The 15,645-nt window shown below is 33.4% G+C and overlaps 1 protein-coding gene across 12 annotated transcripts in view; it reads right to left on the reverse strand.

Moving 5' to 3' along the window:
• The window catches only part of LOC126741639 (cytoplasmic dynein 1 intermediate chain), a 90,333-nt gene that overhangs the window by 59,390 nt on the left and 15,298 nt on the right, over positions 1–15,645 (reverse strand). For 6 of the 12 annotated variants that reach the window (XM_050448164.1, XM_050448162.1, XM_050448160.1 and 3 more), the window contains exon 3: positions 14,271–14,407. In XM_050448164.1, coding sequence (XP_050304121.1) covers positions 14,271–14,407 — 137 coding nt within the window. Of the gene's footprint in view, positions 1–13,520; positions 13,587–13,969; positions 14,000–14,270; positions 14,408–15,645 lie in introns of all 12 variants that reach the window. The other 6 variants (XM_050448157.1, XM_050448155.1, XM_050448153.1 and 3 more) reach the window with 3 other exon arrangements.

Below are 15,645 nucleotides of genomic sequence, written 5' to 3' on the forward strand. Positions count from 1 at the left end.
ATGGATGACGTATTACTTCCTTCCAAAGATTTTCAAATAGGTATCAACAACTTAAGAGACGTTCTGATAAATTTGCAAGACGCTGGGCTCACTTTACGTCTACTCAAATGTTGTTTTTTTTATGGAAAAAGTTGAATATCTTGAACATGAAATATGTCGAGATGGTGTTCAACCAGGAATTAAGAAAACTGAAGCTGTACGCTTCTTTCCAACTCCGACCGATCTTCATTCTGTAAGGCGGTTCTTAGGGTTATCAAGCTATTTCCGAAAATATATTAAGGACTTTGCTACGATCGCAAGACCTTTGACTTTACTCACAAAAAAAAGATGTTAAATTTTCTTGGGGACTTGAACAACGTAGAGCTTCCGATTCCCTTAAAGAAAAGCTAGTTTCTAGGCCCCTACTGTCTTTATACGATCCCTTACTGAAGACCGAGGTACACACGGACGCTTCAAAATGGGGCATAGCAGGAATTTTGATGCAGCAGAAACAAGATAATTCTATTAAGCCGGTCCTTTACTATTCTCGACAAACCAGTAAACAGGAACAAATGTACCACTCGTATGAGTTAGAAACAATGGCCGTTGCCGACTCATTAAAACATTTTCGAATATATCTAATTGTAGAGTAGAGTTTAAAGTTGTGACAGACTGCAATGCCATCAGGTCAACGTTAAGTAACAGGGATTTAATCCCAAGAATTGGCAGATGGTGGTTAAGTATCCAAGAATTTACGTTAACCGTTGAATATAGACCCGGGACAAAAATGGGACATGCAGATGCTTTGAGTAGAAATCCAGTCGAATCTGTGTTCAACTGCAGCAGATATTAATGTTTCAGCAGTAAACGTTAACGATAACGATTGGCTATTACATGCACAGTTGACATGCTTAATAGAACACCAATGATAAGGAAGACCAGGATATTCATAAGAATTATTGTATTAAAAATAATCGAATTCACAAAATAACTTTAAAAGGAGAAAAATGGTTTGTTCCTAAAGCTGCAAGAAGACAAATACTTCTACATTTTCATAACGGTAATGGACATTTGGCGGAAAACAAAACGCTATTAGCTGTGGCCAAACTTTATTGGTTTCCTGGCATGAGACGATATGTAAAAAAGTTTATTTCTTGTTGTTTACCTTGTTTGTATAACAAACCGTTCGATACCCTTCATATCGACCATTTGGGGCCATTTGTAAAATCAAAAAAGAGCGCATTACCAAGCATTTACCAAGTTTGTCTTCATAAAAGCAGTTCCTTTAACTAGAGTGCGCCCATAAATTTTGTTGATAGTGTTTTAGAAAATTTTGGCGTGCCAAGAAGAATTATAGGCTCCATCTTGCGGAAAAAGAAATCACGTTGGTGCATGTCGGGTTCTTTCAAATCCGGATACAAAGTTATCAGAGCGGGGATAAGATCATTTTGAAGAAAGTCCAAAGAGAGATATTTGGATATTGAGAGATATTGGATTACCAGTGAGAGTGTCATCAAAAAAGTAAAGTCCTAAAACTCTTCCTTCCACTATACCGCATTGACTTTTTGAGGGTGTTGTGTATGACATTCTGTGAACCAATGAGGGTTTTCGCTCGCCCAGTATCGACAATTCTGTCTGTTCACATGGCCGTTTAGAGTAAACGTTGCTTCGTCAGAAAATAATATCCGTTTTACAAAATGATTGTTATTATTACATTATTGCTGCATTTGCTCACAAAATTCATTTCGGTGATCAAAACCATCTGCGGATAGCTCCTGAAGTAAGAATTTTTTTATAAGGGTGGCAGTTTGCTGTTTTCAATTTTATGGACGGTAAATCGCGATAAATTAACATTAGAAGCCGTGCCTGTCATTGTGGCTTTGGGATTATCTTGGACCGTTAACAGAGCGTTAAGCTCATCTTCAGTTATTAAACCCCGACGAGCTTTTTGAGTATCCCGAACATGCCCGAATTCACACAACTCTGCTTCAACTCTGATTCATCAAAGCATGGTTTTGGCTAATAGTCGACCGATCAGGATGAATATTACATTAAACAACTGAACCACCTCCTTTTGAGTGCGCGACATATCTCCGAAACCAATCATGCGCAAGATTTCGATTCCTTTACGCTCGGTTAATTTTCTCACATTTCATACAATATCAGTAGGTAATAATAAAGTGTATTTACTAATAAAACGCAGAACGACACTACTTTCGCCTCTCAAGAAGAATAAACACTTGTAAATATAAAAATACTTCAGATAGTTGCACCAAAATACATTCATTTTTTGACACTGACAACAACAATGACAACAACTAAAAAACCAAAATACCAACATTCAATTTAGATAGGCATTTCTTTAATTTTACATTTTATCATAATTTTTCGTTCAAAATTGCTTATGTAACCACTATTCATTTGTACCATATCCTTTGTAAAGAAATGCGTTCTTTCTGATTCTCCATTAAAAAATGGGGGTTTCCATTTAAAAAACATATTGATGTCGTCATATCTTTTTTTCGAGTCACCTAATATTTAATTTCCACGTAGAATAACCCTAAACCCAATATTAAAATCGACAGGTTCGGGCATTTTTTTCAGAAACGGTCCATTTAATTTTTATTAACTTTATCCGCTACTTTACGGATGCACTGTATAATAACCGGTAAATATTCATAATAGCCAGCAAGTTCTCTTCAGTCCTTTATCTCTTTAATAGTTATTCCAAGTAAATTTTGTCAAGAAGCTTAATAATTTACTTCTTGATCTCATTATTGCATCTTTCGAGGGTGTTAGGTAGAAGTTGTAGAGGATTCCCTGATTCTTATTGACGGGCACCATCCATGTTTAAGCATTTGCTTCAAGCTTAAAGAACTTGCACGGTTCTGCAAGATTGAATCTAGTACAAAATTCAATTTTAAAAAAGCTAATTTCTTATTATTGTTTGTTCTTTTTGCCTCTCAGAGCTGGGAACACCTTGAGTCTTGTTCCGAAATGAATATGGCTATAAATGTCTTTTATTCTACTTGTGCAGACAGTTTTAATAAATCTATTCCTAAGACTATCCAACTAAATAAAATATATCCAGTAAAAAAAAAGTAGGAAATGACTTTTGAGGGCAAAACCTATCCAAGTTTTCAAAAGGTTGCTGATGGATTTGCTATTTTTTCAGGTCAGTGCTTATAATTGATAATGACTTGGACTGTTCACCCATGGAGCCCATGTCATTTTTCTGTACCCAAATGGTTTCCGAGGATGAAATCCTTAAAACGGTCAGCAGGATTAAAGCTAATAAAACAATAAGCCCTAATGGCATGCCGGCATATTCGCGAAAGGCTGTCGTAGTTATTTTTTACAACCATTTAAACATCTAAAAGTTGAATAGAACTCCATATTGTGTATATATAATTACATTGATAGAGAATGTGTATATATAGATTTTTAAATGGGGAAGTCTCTATCTCTAAGAAAAAATGCAAGTAGATCATTTAGTTAAATGTATTATGCATTTCGGCTGTATAAATAGCCATCTTCAGATACTAAAATGAAATACAATTTTAAAAGGATATCTGTTATGTCCATGCCAAAGCGGAAGGAAAATTTGAAGTCAGAGTCAACGAACATTTAAGACTTATCATCCGAAATAAAAATATTTTTATTAGTAATACCAATTCTCCTTTTGCGAGCCACATATTAGAGTCTGGCCATATTTTTGATCCAGGACATAGCACTGAGGTTCTGCATGTTTGCGAGAAAGGGTTACAATTGGACTTGTTAGAGGCATTTGAAATAAATAGGACCATAAATTCCCCTGGCTGCACATGAATCGCTAACTGCAGAAAGGGGACATCTCCAATTTCTTAGGAAATTCATATTCTCATATATTTAGATTTCATTACTTAAATACATCGTTTACTGCATAAACGGGACATACGACATTGTCACACCATTTACGCGATAGCATTATAATTCTCGCTAACCGCAGAAAGGGGATATGTCCTGGAGAAGTAACCTTTCTGCGGTAAACTATCGACTTCGGTTCTTTTCGTGCAGTTTCGTACACCAATACAAAAGACCAAATAATATAATCACTAAAATGCAATAAAGATTTGGGGACCTTTTTTAATGTTCCGCTCTGATTTATTTTGGTTTTTGCTGGCTGAGTAATAAAAAACGCAGTCGTTTAGTTCTGTTTAGAATTTCATAGAAACAAGGAAACAACACGTGCTTATTTCATTTACAATTTCATTTTATTTAAGTTGAATAGAAAAAATGAGTTCCGAGTTCAGAATCTGAAGATATCCCAAAAAAAACGAAAAAAAGGTGTTGTGAACACTGAGAAATATAAAAGAAATTATATTAAAAGGGCAAAACTGCAAGGCGTCCAACATGTAAATTATTCTGGAAAATGCATTCCTGCCAAAGAGGTTGCGGGTGATTTCTGGGTTTTTTTTTTTAAATCATCGTTAGGCAAACTAGTTTATCCTTTTAGTTGTTACAAGACATGTTTAAGTGGACTGACTGACGAAGAAAAACAAAGTATGCTTAATTTGTTTTGTTCGAAAAAGAAATTCGTTATCTAGATTGCAAATTATCAGTAAAGACAATGTTTGAGATGTTTAGAGAAAAACACCCGACTGATAAAATTTCTTACAAATTTTTTTGGTCCTATTTTAAAGAAAATTATAACTTAAAATTTGGTAGACCAGCAAAAGACACTTGCAGTACCTGCGAGGAACTTATTGCTAAAATAAAGAGTGACTGTCTTAACGATAATGCAAAAAGAGTAGCAGTTGCTGAGCTTATGGTCCACAAGAGACGAAGCAAGAAGTTTTATACTGCTCTAGATTCGGTAAAAAAGCGCTGTACTGAAGATGAGCAGACCTTAGGTATTTGCATTGATTTCATGGCGAATGTATCGCTACCACAACTTCCGGTTCAAGATCTGTACTACTTTCGACAGCTCACTGTTTGTACTTTTGGGATACATAATTTAGGATCTAATAATATTGCTTGTTATGTCTACCATGAAGGGAAGGCGGGCAAAGGTGCAAATGACGTATGCTCTTTTCTCAAGCATTACTTAGATCAGCAAAGCTTGCAAAAGTATAAAACTCTTCACATTTTTTGTGACAACTGTATTGGGCAGAATAAAAATAATACCGTGATTCGCTTTCTAATGAGTTTAGTTGAATTCAAGAGATTTAATGAGATTGAAATGTACTTCCCAATCAGAGGCCATTCATTTATGCCTTGCGACCGTGACTTCGGCCTAATTAAACGACAGCTTAATAAAATAGAACGATTTTACACCATCCAGGATTATGTTGAAATAATTTCCAAGGCTTGCAAAAATCCAGCAAAATTTTCAACTGTTAAGGTGTCTAGCAATTTTGTGTACGATTTCAAACGTTGGTGGCCACAATTTTATAAAAGAACCTGTCTGAGTAATGAATCTTATGGAAAGAGTGTACCACGATCTCAAAAGAAATCGTTTTCTATCTCATCCTTTCAACATTTGAGTATTTCAACAACCACTCAGATAATTGACCGTGAGTTTATAAACTGCCCTGTAAGTAATACTTATCGGCTTAGAAATGCTGAAAAAGAATTAACTCAATGTTCTAAAAACGCATACCTTGAAAAGATACCAATTAATAAAAAAAAAATGACTGATATATTAAATATAATAAAATTTATTCCTGAGGATTATATGGGATTTTGGAGGATCATTTCGGCTTATAGAATTTTGTTTTATTTTACTGCAAAAAGGAGACATGTCCAGATGTCAAAATTGACAATAACTTCATGGGAAATTTAAAAACAGTAAAAACATCAAAAGAGACGAAGGTGATATATAAAATATACCTCCAGGTACATTTCCGCAAAAAAACAATAGTCAAATAAGCTTTAAGCAAAGTTTAGGTAGTTTTTTTCCTCTTCCTGTACAATTTTAAAATTGTGACATATCCCCTTTCTGCAGTTAGTCATTCACATGCATTAATGACCAAACTACCCTACCGCTCAAAAGTATTTGCCCACCATGTATTCTTTTTAATATTTTAAATGAGATACAAAAATTTTATCTTTATACCTATATTTAGATTGTACCTCTTTTGTAAATTGCATATATGCTTAAACAGCATTCTATCAACTATGGTTCGTTGACAAACACTGAGTATTTAAAAATATTCTTGCAAATAACAAACAATGTAGTGAAAATATGCACTTCTTCTAAAAAACTAATCTGTTTACAGCTCGTTTCCGATAAAATTTGAAACATTTAAAGGTGTTTAGTCTTCAAGAATTGATTTTGTGTAACATTGGTAAATAATTTCGCTTGCTTATTGACGATTGTCACCGTTTCTTTGCTGGTTTTTCAACATTCTTTAAAATGGCTAAAACAAAAGAGTTATCGGAAGAAACAAAAGGTATTATCATTGGACTTCATAAGGCTGAAAAGACTAACCGTCAAATTTCGACGGATTTGGGAATTCCAAGGCGGACTGTCGATTATAATGTTAGGAAATTCACCAGAGAAGGGACTATTAGCAATAAACCTCGATCGGGAAGGCCAAAGGCAACAAGTTCAAAGGAGGATTTAAATATTATAATTACAAGCAAACGCAATAGACGCCTTACCGCCCTTGAAATCACAGCAAAAATCAACGAGGAGCGTAAAAAAGCGGTCAGTGTTTCGACAGTAAAAGGGCGACCTTACAATGCTGGTCTTAAAGGACGTTTAGCTGTATCAAAACCGCTACTGACGGATGTTAATAAGAAGAAAAGACTTGAGTGGGCCCAATCACACAAAGAATGGACCATTGATGACTGGAAGAAAATTCTCTGGAGTGACGAGTTGAAATTCGAGGTTTTTGGAACGAAGAGGCGAGTTTTTGTTGCCGTTATTGTAATGAAAGGGTCGCTGAGAACTGTACGGTGGCCTCAGTTAAACACGGTGGTGGTTCGGTGATGGTGTGGTTGTTTCGGAGGATCTGCAGTGGGCGATCTAATTAGAATAGAGGGAATTCTTCGAAAAGGGGGTTACAAAACAATTTTAAGTGACAATGTACTTCCTTCTGGTACTCGAATAATTGGGGAAAACTTCACCTTTCAACATGACAATGACCCCAAGCACACGTCGAAATTGTGCAAGCAATATTTAGGTCAATTACAAAGGCAACATCTTCTGAAAGTTATGGTATGGCCCCCACAATCACCGGACCACCTCAATCCTATCGAATTACTGTTGGATGAACTGGATAGACAAGTGCGAAAATCATGCCCAACATCAAAAGAAGACTTGTGGAGGATCATCCAAGAAGAGTGGCACAGGATACCTCAGGAAACTTTGGACAAATTAATTAGAAGACTACCGAAACTCTGTGAAGCTGTTATTAAAAATCGAGGCCGACATGTAGATGAATCCAAAATTTGATTTTCTTAAATTTAATTAATTGAAAAATGTATTGTTTATATTAATTTTGTCATAAATAAACCGTTTCATAAGAATAACTGATGGGTTTATTATTTTTAGTTATAACTTTAAAACAGTCATATGTGGGCAAATACTTTTGAGCGGTAGTGTAAGTTCGTCAGATTTTTTTAAAATTAAATTAGCCCTAGAAAATAACTTTTACCTGTTTTTAACTCTTTTATCGTTTAACATTTTAGCATTTCTATTAAACAAAATATTAAATTTACCGTTAACGTAATGTTAACACACACTAGTTCCTTATAGTACCTGATTTTAATATGTAGAAATCTGTATCGTCCTAAATTTAAATTTTATATTATGAATCATAGATGTCCTTATTGTACAATGTTTTAAATTTTAATTCCTTTATTTATTGTTGTTTTGAGTCCCGATAACGGGTAGTTTTTGAGTTTTATTTGTTGAACTAAACCTGTATTGTTATAATGAATAATCTCCTTTTAAAATTGTCTTAAATTACCTGTATTTCATTTTAATACCTGAAGATAGCTGTTTATGAAATGCATAATACATTTAACTAGATGATCTACATGCTTTTTTTCTTGGAGATAGAGACTTGCCCATTTAGAAATCTATTTAAACATCTCTTATTATTTTAATATGTGTGTTATCTAGATATCCGATATAACTTAGTTGGTATATCTTTCTTTAGTTTTTAGTTGTTTTTCCCTATTACCTTAGTATACTTGGTTTCTTTATTTTAGGTTGGTATCTGTAAGTTGCTTTTGGATGTTGATACTTTGATTAATAAATAAATAAAATAAATAAGTAAATAAATTTAGCGAATGTAATAAATCCGATGCCAGTAATGTACATTAATACCCTTCAGAAAATATGTAGGATGACCGGTGAAAGTAATAAAGGTATTGATATTGTTCAAATTTACCACTGTCTTTGGTGAGTATATATATTAACCAGATAATATTCATAATAACCACTTTATTACATTAACCGTAGCATATATATTAATAAATGAAAATACAACTAGTAAGTATTACAGAATTCTTGAAAATATTCCTACAGTTAATTGCAGACCCAATTGATAATGTCTTGATAATGAAAAAGGCTATAGAAGTTATTTTTGGCATTAACAGATTAATTGGCATAACAGTGATTTTTATGGATTTCTTGTAAAGTTTTATACAGATTTAGAATTAGTACGTTGCTTACCAGGAAAATGCCAATTATAAAGCAGGACTGCCAGAAACATCTAATTCTAAACATAATAAAGTGAAAGTCAATAAATTACATAAAATAAAAAAATAACATGCTAATAGACAATAATCAAAATGAATTTAGGATTTTTTTTTAAATAGGTTGTTATAAAAACATGTTAAATGTAGCAACTAAAGTGCTTGTCAAATTATAATAACGAAATATTGAAACGATAATTGAGCTTTTATTACATCTTGATGCATTTTTTGTATGAACTGGATTAGATGCTTGATTATTCGAAAATACTTTTCCAAGCATCTGTGATAGCCTCATATAAATCATTTATTTATTAGAAATCAAAAAACAACAGGAACATTTTTTAGAAATTTCGTGTTCTGTTTTTACAATTATTATCAATCATTAACATTACACCACTCCAAAATAGCTCCATAAAAGCAATGAAACAAGAAGCATATTAGGAAGACATGACTTTAAATGCCTGGAATAAAATTCAAAATTACCTCTGAATTAAGTATGAATCAAAAGTATCCAAACATCTGTAAGACATAAACTAGAAGTTTAAACCTATAGTTTTAAATGCCAATAAATTGACTCCAAATGTCTGGAACATAAATGAAATGACTGCAAATGAAAAAAGAATTGTCGAAATAACCTAGAAGAAATAAAAGGCCTTGAGACCTGCATTTTTAGCAACTTGTTTCACCAAATTGAACAGCATTGGTATTTTTCAGTGTAGATCAACAGTCACTAATTTTGCACAGATTTTTCTAAGGCCTTCAATAAGCTGAACCATGACATCCTTTCAAAAAAACTTTATAAAATGGACTTTGATAAACATTTACCAGAATTTTTCATTTCCAACTTATTAGATATACTACAATTTGTAGAGTTCAATGGGTTCACAGCATCTACCTACATTGGCTAAAGTTTTGCGCTCCTTACTCCATATTTATTTTTGATTTTTATCAATGAAATTTTCAAGAGTATTTTTGCTCTGTTATGAATAGTTATGACAACATGCAGATCTTGATAGGATTTATGAATGCTGTAAAGTTAACAGATTCCCACTCAACTTTCAGAAATGTAAGATATCAATTTCTTTGCTCAAAGATGAGGCTGACTTTGGTTACATAATAAATGATACCACACTTCCAAATTGTGACTCTGTTCATAAAGAGCTTACCTTTAAAGCTCATATAGATATCATCATAAGAACCTAGGCTTAAAGGATCAACAGAATTATATTCTAATACTTCAAGCGGAACAATTTTGTTTAGCTCCCTAGTAATATGTTAGTTTCAGGATGCATGGGTGTATAACCTGAGAAAAGATTCAGTCAGCAGATATTGCTTTCAAAATTTAATGCATTGTCTCTTCATCAATCTGCTGTTTGTTGGAGTTTAGTGTTTTTATTTAAAATATGCAACAATCAAATTGATGTTTCAGATCTCTTATCAGCTTTAAATTTTGCTGTTCTCTGCATCCATACAAGAAGTCACAATGTATTTTATCTGAACACTTATGGCACCAACTGGTTCAATTACAGTTGATGTTGATCTTTTTGGCATGACTTGTTTTTGAATAGTTTAGAAAGGTTCTTTCAGATATAATAAGATTGCTAGTTATTTAAAGTTTTAATGTACAACCTACAATTAGTTTTAAATTGTTCTAGTTAGTGAGATCTTGTTATTTGTTACATTACTGAATTTATTCTATTATCTGTCAATGTTTCAATATTTGTCTGATTATTTTTTTAGGATTTGCTTCCTGTTGGACAATAAAACTTTGAATTTGAAAACATGACCTACACATCTGGAACTAATAAGAAGGTACAATAAATGCCCATGACTCACGAATTGTACCAACAAATGTGGTGGTTTTAACTTTTATTGATCTCTCCAAAGCCTTTGACTATACCGGGTGGCGCATCGAGAACGAAACAGACCCAATTACGGGCAGTCCATTAACTTTTTAAAAAAACCCTCGGACCCGTCGATTTTATTTTCGACGGGGACACTTTATAATCACAAAATCACTTTCCCACCTACAACCCCCTAAGCGGGGGCGGCACTACCCCTAAAATCTTTAACGGGAAGGGGGGGTCGAGTGATACCTCATTGGAAAGGTCTTTTAATTCTCTTTACAAGGGTACTTGGTTTGACGCAATTTAAGTAAGTACTTTTTAAAATTTTCGCATTTAAACCTTAAAAGGTAATTTTCTATATTTTTACTTTATCATAGACTACTAAAGGTACTTTTAAGAAAAATAATGCCAGGCAGTAGGACAAAACCATCAAGTATTATTAAATTATGAGACAAAAAATGTCTTAAGTCTAGACATTTAAAAAATTATCGCAAAAATACATTTAAAAAGAATTTGCTTTAGTTCACTATCTCAATCACAGACCACGTTGGTATTAATATTAATTTATTTACGACAGGTAATAAATATCATTAGAATAATACGGATGAACTAGAGAACGGGTCAGCCAACAAATTTTACAAATATTTGTAAAATTTTCTTGTTGGCCAAAATTAAAAATTGAATTATTCTCAATTTATTCTAAATGTAGTACGCTGTTAAAAAGGTGATTTAAAGTGCGGGACTTTGTTTTTTTTAGGTAATACCTATTTTTAAAAATAAAAGTGGTGCATACAACGGCAGAAAGAGTTGAAATAATTGAATTATTTTTTGGAAATAATCAAATAGAACGGCGGAATTATTTAATGAGCGACATGAAAACAGCAAGGTGCAGAGAAAGTATGTATTGGAGCTTGTTTCCAAATTTCGAGAAACTGGATCAGTGGCGAATCGCAAACGCAATATTGAAAATCCCGTAAGGAATGAAGGTATGGAAATGGCTGTACTAGGGCATATTAATCTAGATCCTACATTAAGTACCCGTCAATTGGAAACTGTCACAGGTATTAGTCGACGTAGTATCCAAAGAACTCTAAAAGCTCATAAGTTTCATCCGTACAAAATACATCTTGTGCAAGAGCTGAATGAAGATGATTTCGATCGGCGATCACAATTTAGTGAAATTATGAGTGAACGAATTATTAATGACCCAAATTTTTTGTTTAATACGTGTTTCTCTGATGAAAGCTCTTTTTTCCTGAATGGCTTGGTCAATCATCATAACTGCCGATATTGGTCCGACAATAATCCTAGAGTGTATCGTGAGGTACACACCCAATACCCACAAAAGTTAAATGTCTGGGCTGGTATCTTTGGTGATAATTTAGTTGGTCCATTTTTTTTACCTGGAAATCTGACAGGTGAAATGTACTTAGAGCTATTACAACAGGCCATTGATCCAGCATTGACAGCTATAATTGAAACTCAAAATGACAGATACGATGAGTATAGATTGATTTTCAGCAGGATTGAGTTTCAGCAGGATGGTACCCCACCACATTATACGTTATTCGTGCGAGAATATTTGGATCGGACGTTTCCAGGACGATGGATTGGAAGAAGAGGTGCTATTGAATGGCCTCCACGATCGCCGGATTTATCACCTCTAGACTTTTTTCTTTGGGGTCACTTAAAAAGCAAAGTTTATGAGACTGAACCCACTTCGTTAGAAGATTTACAAGGCAGAATTGTAAATGAGTGTCTTCAAATCACGCCTGAAGTATTGCAGAACGTGCGACAACGCTTTGAGCAAAATCTTTTTTATTGTATGGAGAATGGAGGTGGCCATTTTGAACATTTATTATAAGCTAACACTTAAGCAAATTCTTTTTAAATCTATTTTTGCGATAATTTTTTGAATGACTAGACTTAAAGTCAAAATATTCTGTAATATGATGGAGCTATCTAATTTTTTGTCTCATAATTTCATAATACTTGATGGTTTTGTCCTACTGCCTGGCATTGTTTTTCTTAAAAGTACCTTCAGTAGTCTATGATAAAGTAAAAATATTGAAAATTACCTTTTAAGGTTTAAATGCGAAAATTTTAAAAAGTACTTACTTAAATTGCGTCAAACCAAGCACCCTTGTAAAGAGAATTAAAAGACCTTTCCAATGAGGTATCACTCGACCCCCCTTCCCGTTTAAGATTTTAGGAGTAGTGCCACCTCCGCTTAGGGGGTTGTAGGTGGGAAAGTGATTTTGTGATTATTAAGTGTCCCCCTCGAAAATAAGATCGACGGGTCCGAGCGTTTTTTAAAAAGTTAATGGACTGCCCGTAATTGGCTCTGTTTCGTTTTCAATGCGCCACCCGGTATATTACATGCAATTCTCATTAACTTGGGATTCATTACACAATGGATAGAACACAGGAAACGCTTCACAACGTTTCATCTTGGGACCTTTACTTTTTTTGACTTATATTTGACTGCTCTGTCGGGCAGTCATGATGCAGTTGACGAGATGGAATACTCTTTAAAAAACAAAAAAAAAGTTTTTTCTAGAATTAAGCTTGTTAGTAAATGACTTAAAGAAAAAAATAAGGACCGAAATCATGACATTAAATCCAAATAAAATGACATCAAATAATTTCTTTTTGAGTAAAATAAATGTACTTTAAAATTGAATAAGTTGGTGAGGTGATAAGGTAATTAGAAGCCATAATAGTTATTAATATTTAATATATACCTATGTAAAAAATAAGTTTTTTTACTATCAATTTATTAGAGGTACAATAAAGATGATTTAGTTCAGAATATCTAATGCATGTACTTTAATAAATTGGGACTGCTTAAAATAAAAACTAAATAACAACTGGGGCACTTTAAAAGATAATAAAAAAGAGTTTTATTGCCATACACCATAAAAAGCAATAAAAAAGTCACTACTGTTGCTGCATAAAACTATAAACAAGGTGACGTGCGGAAGTAACGGGGTGCGTGCGTACCTTTGCGCGGTCTCCACCAATCCTCCATATAGCCTTTAAGTGGTGATGACGATGCGGAAGAAAATCCTTTTGTTAGCGGATCGTGATATACAGAAAAATGATGTTGCTACTACTAATCGTTTTTTGTTGCGAATTGGTTATTAATATTATTATGCCACTAACGTAACTTTGGGAACATTACTTGATACAATTGTGACTCTATTCCCAATGTTATGTTTATGCCAAATGATTAGTTGTATAGGTGCTTAAAATGTTAATAAGTTAAATTAAAACAAATGCATAAATATGGACATGAAACTACTTATCTACTATTGTAAAAAGCTTTAAAAAGAAAAATGAATGACACCAACAGTAGTTAAAAGATAAACAGGAAATATACACATTTGTGTTTTTACAAGAACACTATATATTGCTGCCTAGACACAAGACAAGCTCGCTCTTATACTCACTGGATCTTTTCCAGGAATATCCCAAAAATACTAAACGGGCCGCATAAAAATATTGTTAGTTATGACAGCTTTTTACAAAAAAATTATATTTAATTTGAAAACAAGAGGCACCTATGAATGATTAAAAAACCGATCTTGTCAGTGCCAGCTGCAGTCAAACCAAATGACAAGAAAAGGTTTATCAAACTAGAGCAATATAAAATAGAAATATGAATCTAATTGTACTTGAATATGAAAAAATAAAGTATTACGAACAAAAAAAAACTGTGAAAATAAAGTAAACAGGAAAAAACAAACTCACCATCTCGTACAAGCTCATGTCCAGTTGCAGTGGTCTGTGTTTGCTTAGTGTAAACAACAACTTCTTTTGGTGGAATGCTAGTAGTTTGTACTGGAACAACTGTCAGTTGTGGAGCCTTTTTCTTTACAGCAATTACACTAAAGGACAGTAAAAGATAGTAAGTTCTTAGATAGTAAGATGGAAGAGTAGTAATCTATTAAAATGCTATTTACATTTACTGTTTACATTGTCTATCAATTTGCAATTACAATGAGTTCTATATTTTTCTTAGGGGTACAATGCATTTCAACATAACTACTTTTTAGAGGTTAACTCACTTGTAGTACATATGTTGCTACTGAGGATAAACAGTGAATATGTATCTTAAAAGACTTTGATGGATTCTTGACTTTTAATCGCGTGAATGTGAAAAAGCGCAGCGTCAAGTGTAGCATAAATGACATATATTGGTGAACCACAGAAAAAAGGAGGAAAAATGTTTGCGTTGCTAGATTTGTCTCTGTACGCCCTCTCTCTCACTAGCGTCTAGCCGGCCCGGTAGCATCGGTCCCGAACCGAAATCCGAATCGATCGAACGGCGAGCATTCTCGGATTTTGACAGTTCAGGTTAAGGTTAAAGTAATTTCGACCCGACGATCTATTTATTTTTATTATTAGTGATCTATTATTAGTTTATTAATTAATAAGATTATTGTAAGATGCAATATAAATGCAACAAATGTAAAAGTGGCTTCAGCAGTTTCTCAAATTTAAGAAAACACATTAGGAAGCTTCACCCTGAATATTTGTTGCATTTGGCGCCTTTCCGTTATAGAAAAAAAATTGAGTCTTCGATTTTTTCTTGTGATATTTGCAAGAAAGCATTTAATAAAAAACAAAGTTTGTTCAGACATGCAAAAACCCATAGTATTAATGTTCAAAACGCAACAGGTCAGGCAAATACTGGTGGAAATAATCCCAAAGCTGGTAGGAAGTCAAAGAAATGTCCACTTTGTGAATATTATGGTCTTCATAGGAAAGACTTGCTTCAGCATTTCCAAAATATACAAGTGCCATTAGTTTCAAAAAATCTCAGTTTTGTTTCGAATGAAGAATTCAACCAATGGAAAGGTAAGTGATCATATAATTACTATTATTATTACATTTGTTTTACAAAATTGTTTTTTATTTGTAGTAACAGTGAAAAGGGATACAAATTCAAAATATATTAAAGTAAGAACAGAATCATTTAAATCCCATGTAACAACAAACTATGTATGTCATCGTTCTGGCAATTATGTGTCAGAAGGAAAAAGGAAAAGACATATTAAGACGCAAGGGAGCAATAAAATCGGAAGTTTTTATCCTGCAAATATATCAATGCAAATGGGTGGTA

Source organism: Anthonomus grandis, chromosome 10 (assembly GCF_022605725.1).
Source record: "Anthonomus grandis grandis chromosome 10, icAntGran1.3, whole genome shotgun sequence".
Taxonomy (NCBI): domain Eukaryota; kingdom Metazoa; phylum Arthropoda; class Insecta; order Coleoptera; family Curculionidae; genus Anthonomus; species Anthonomus grandis.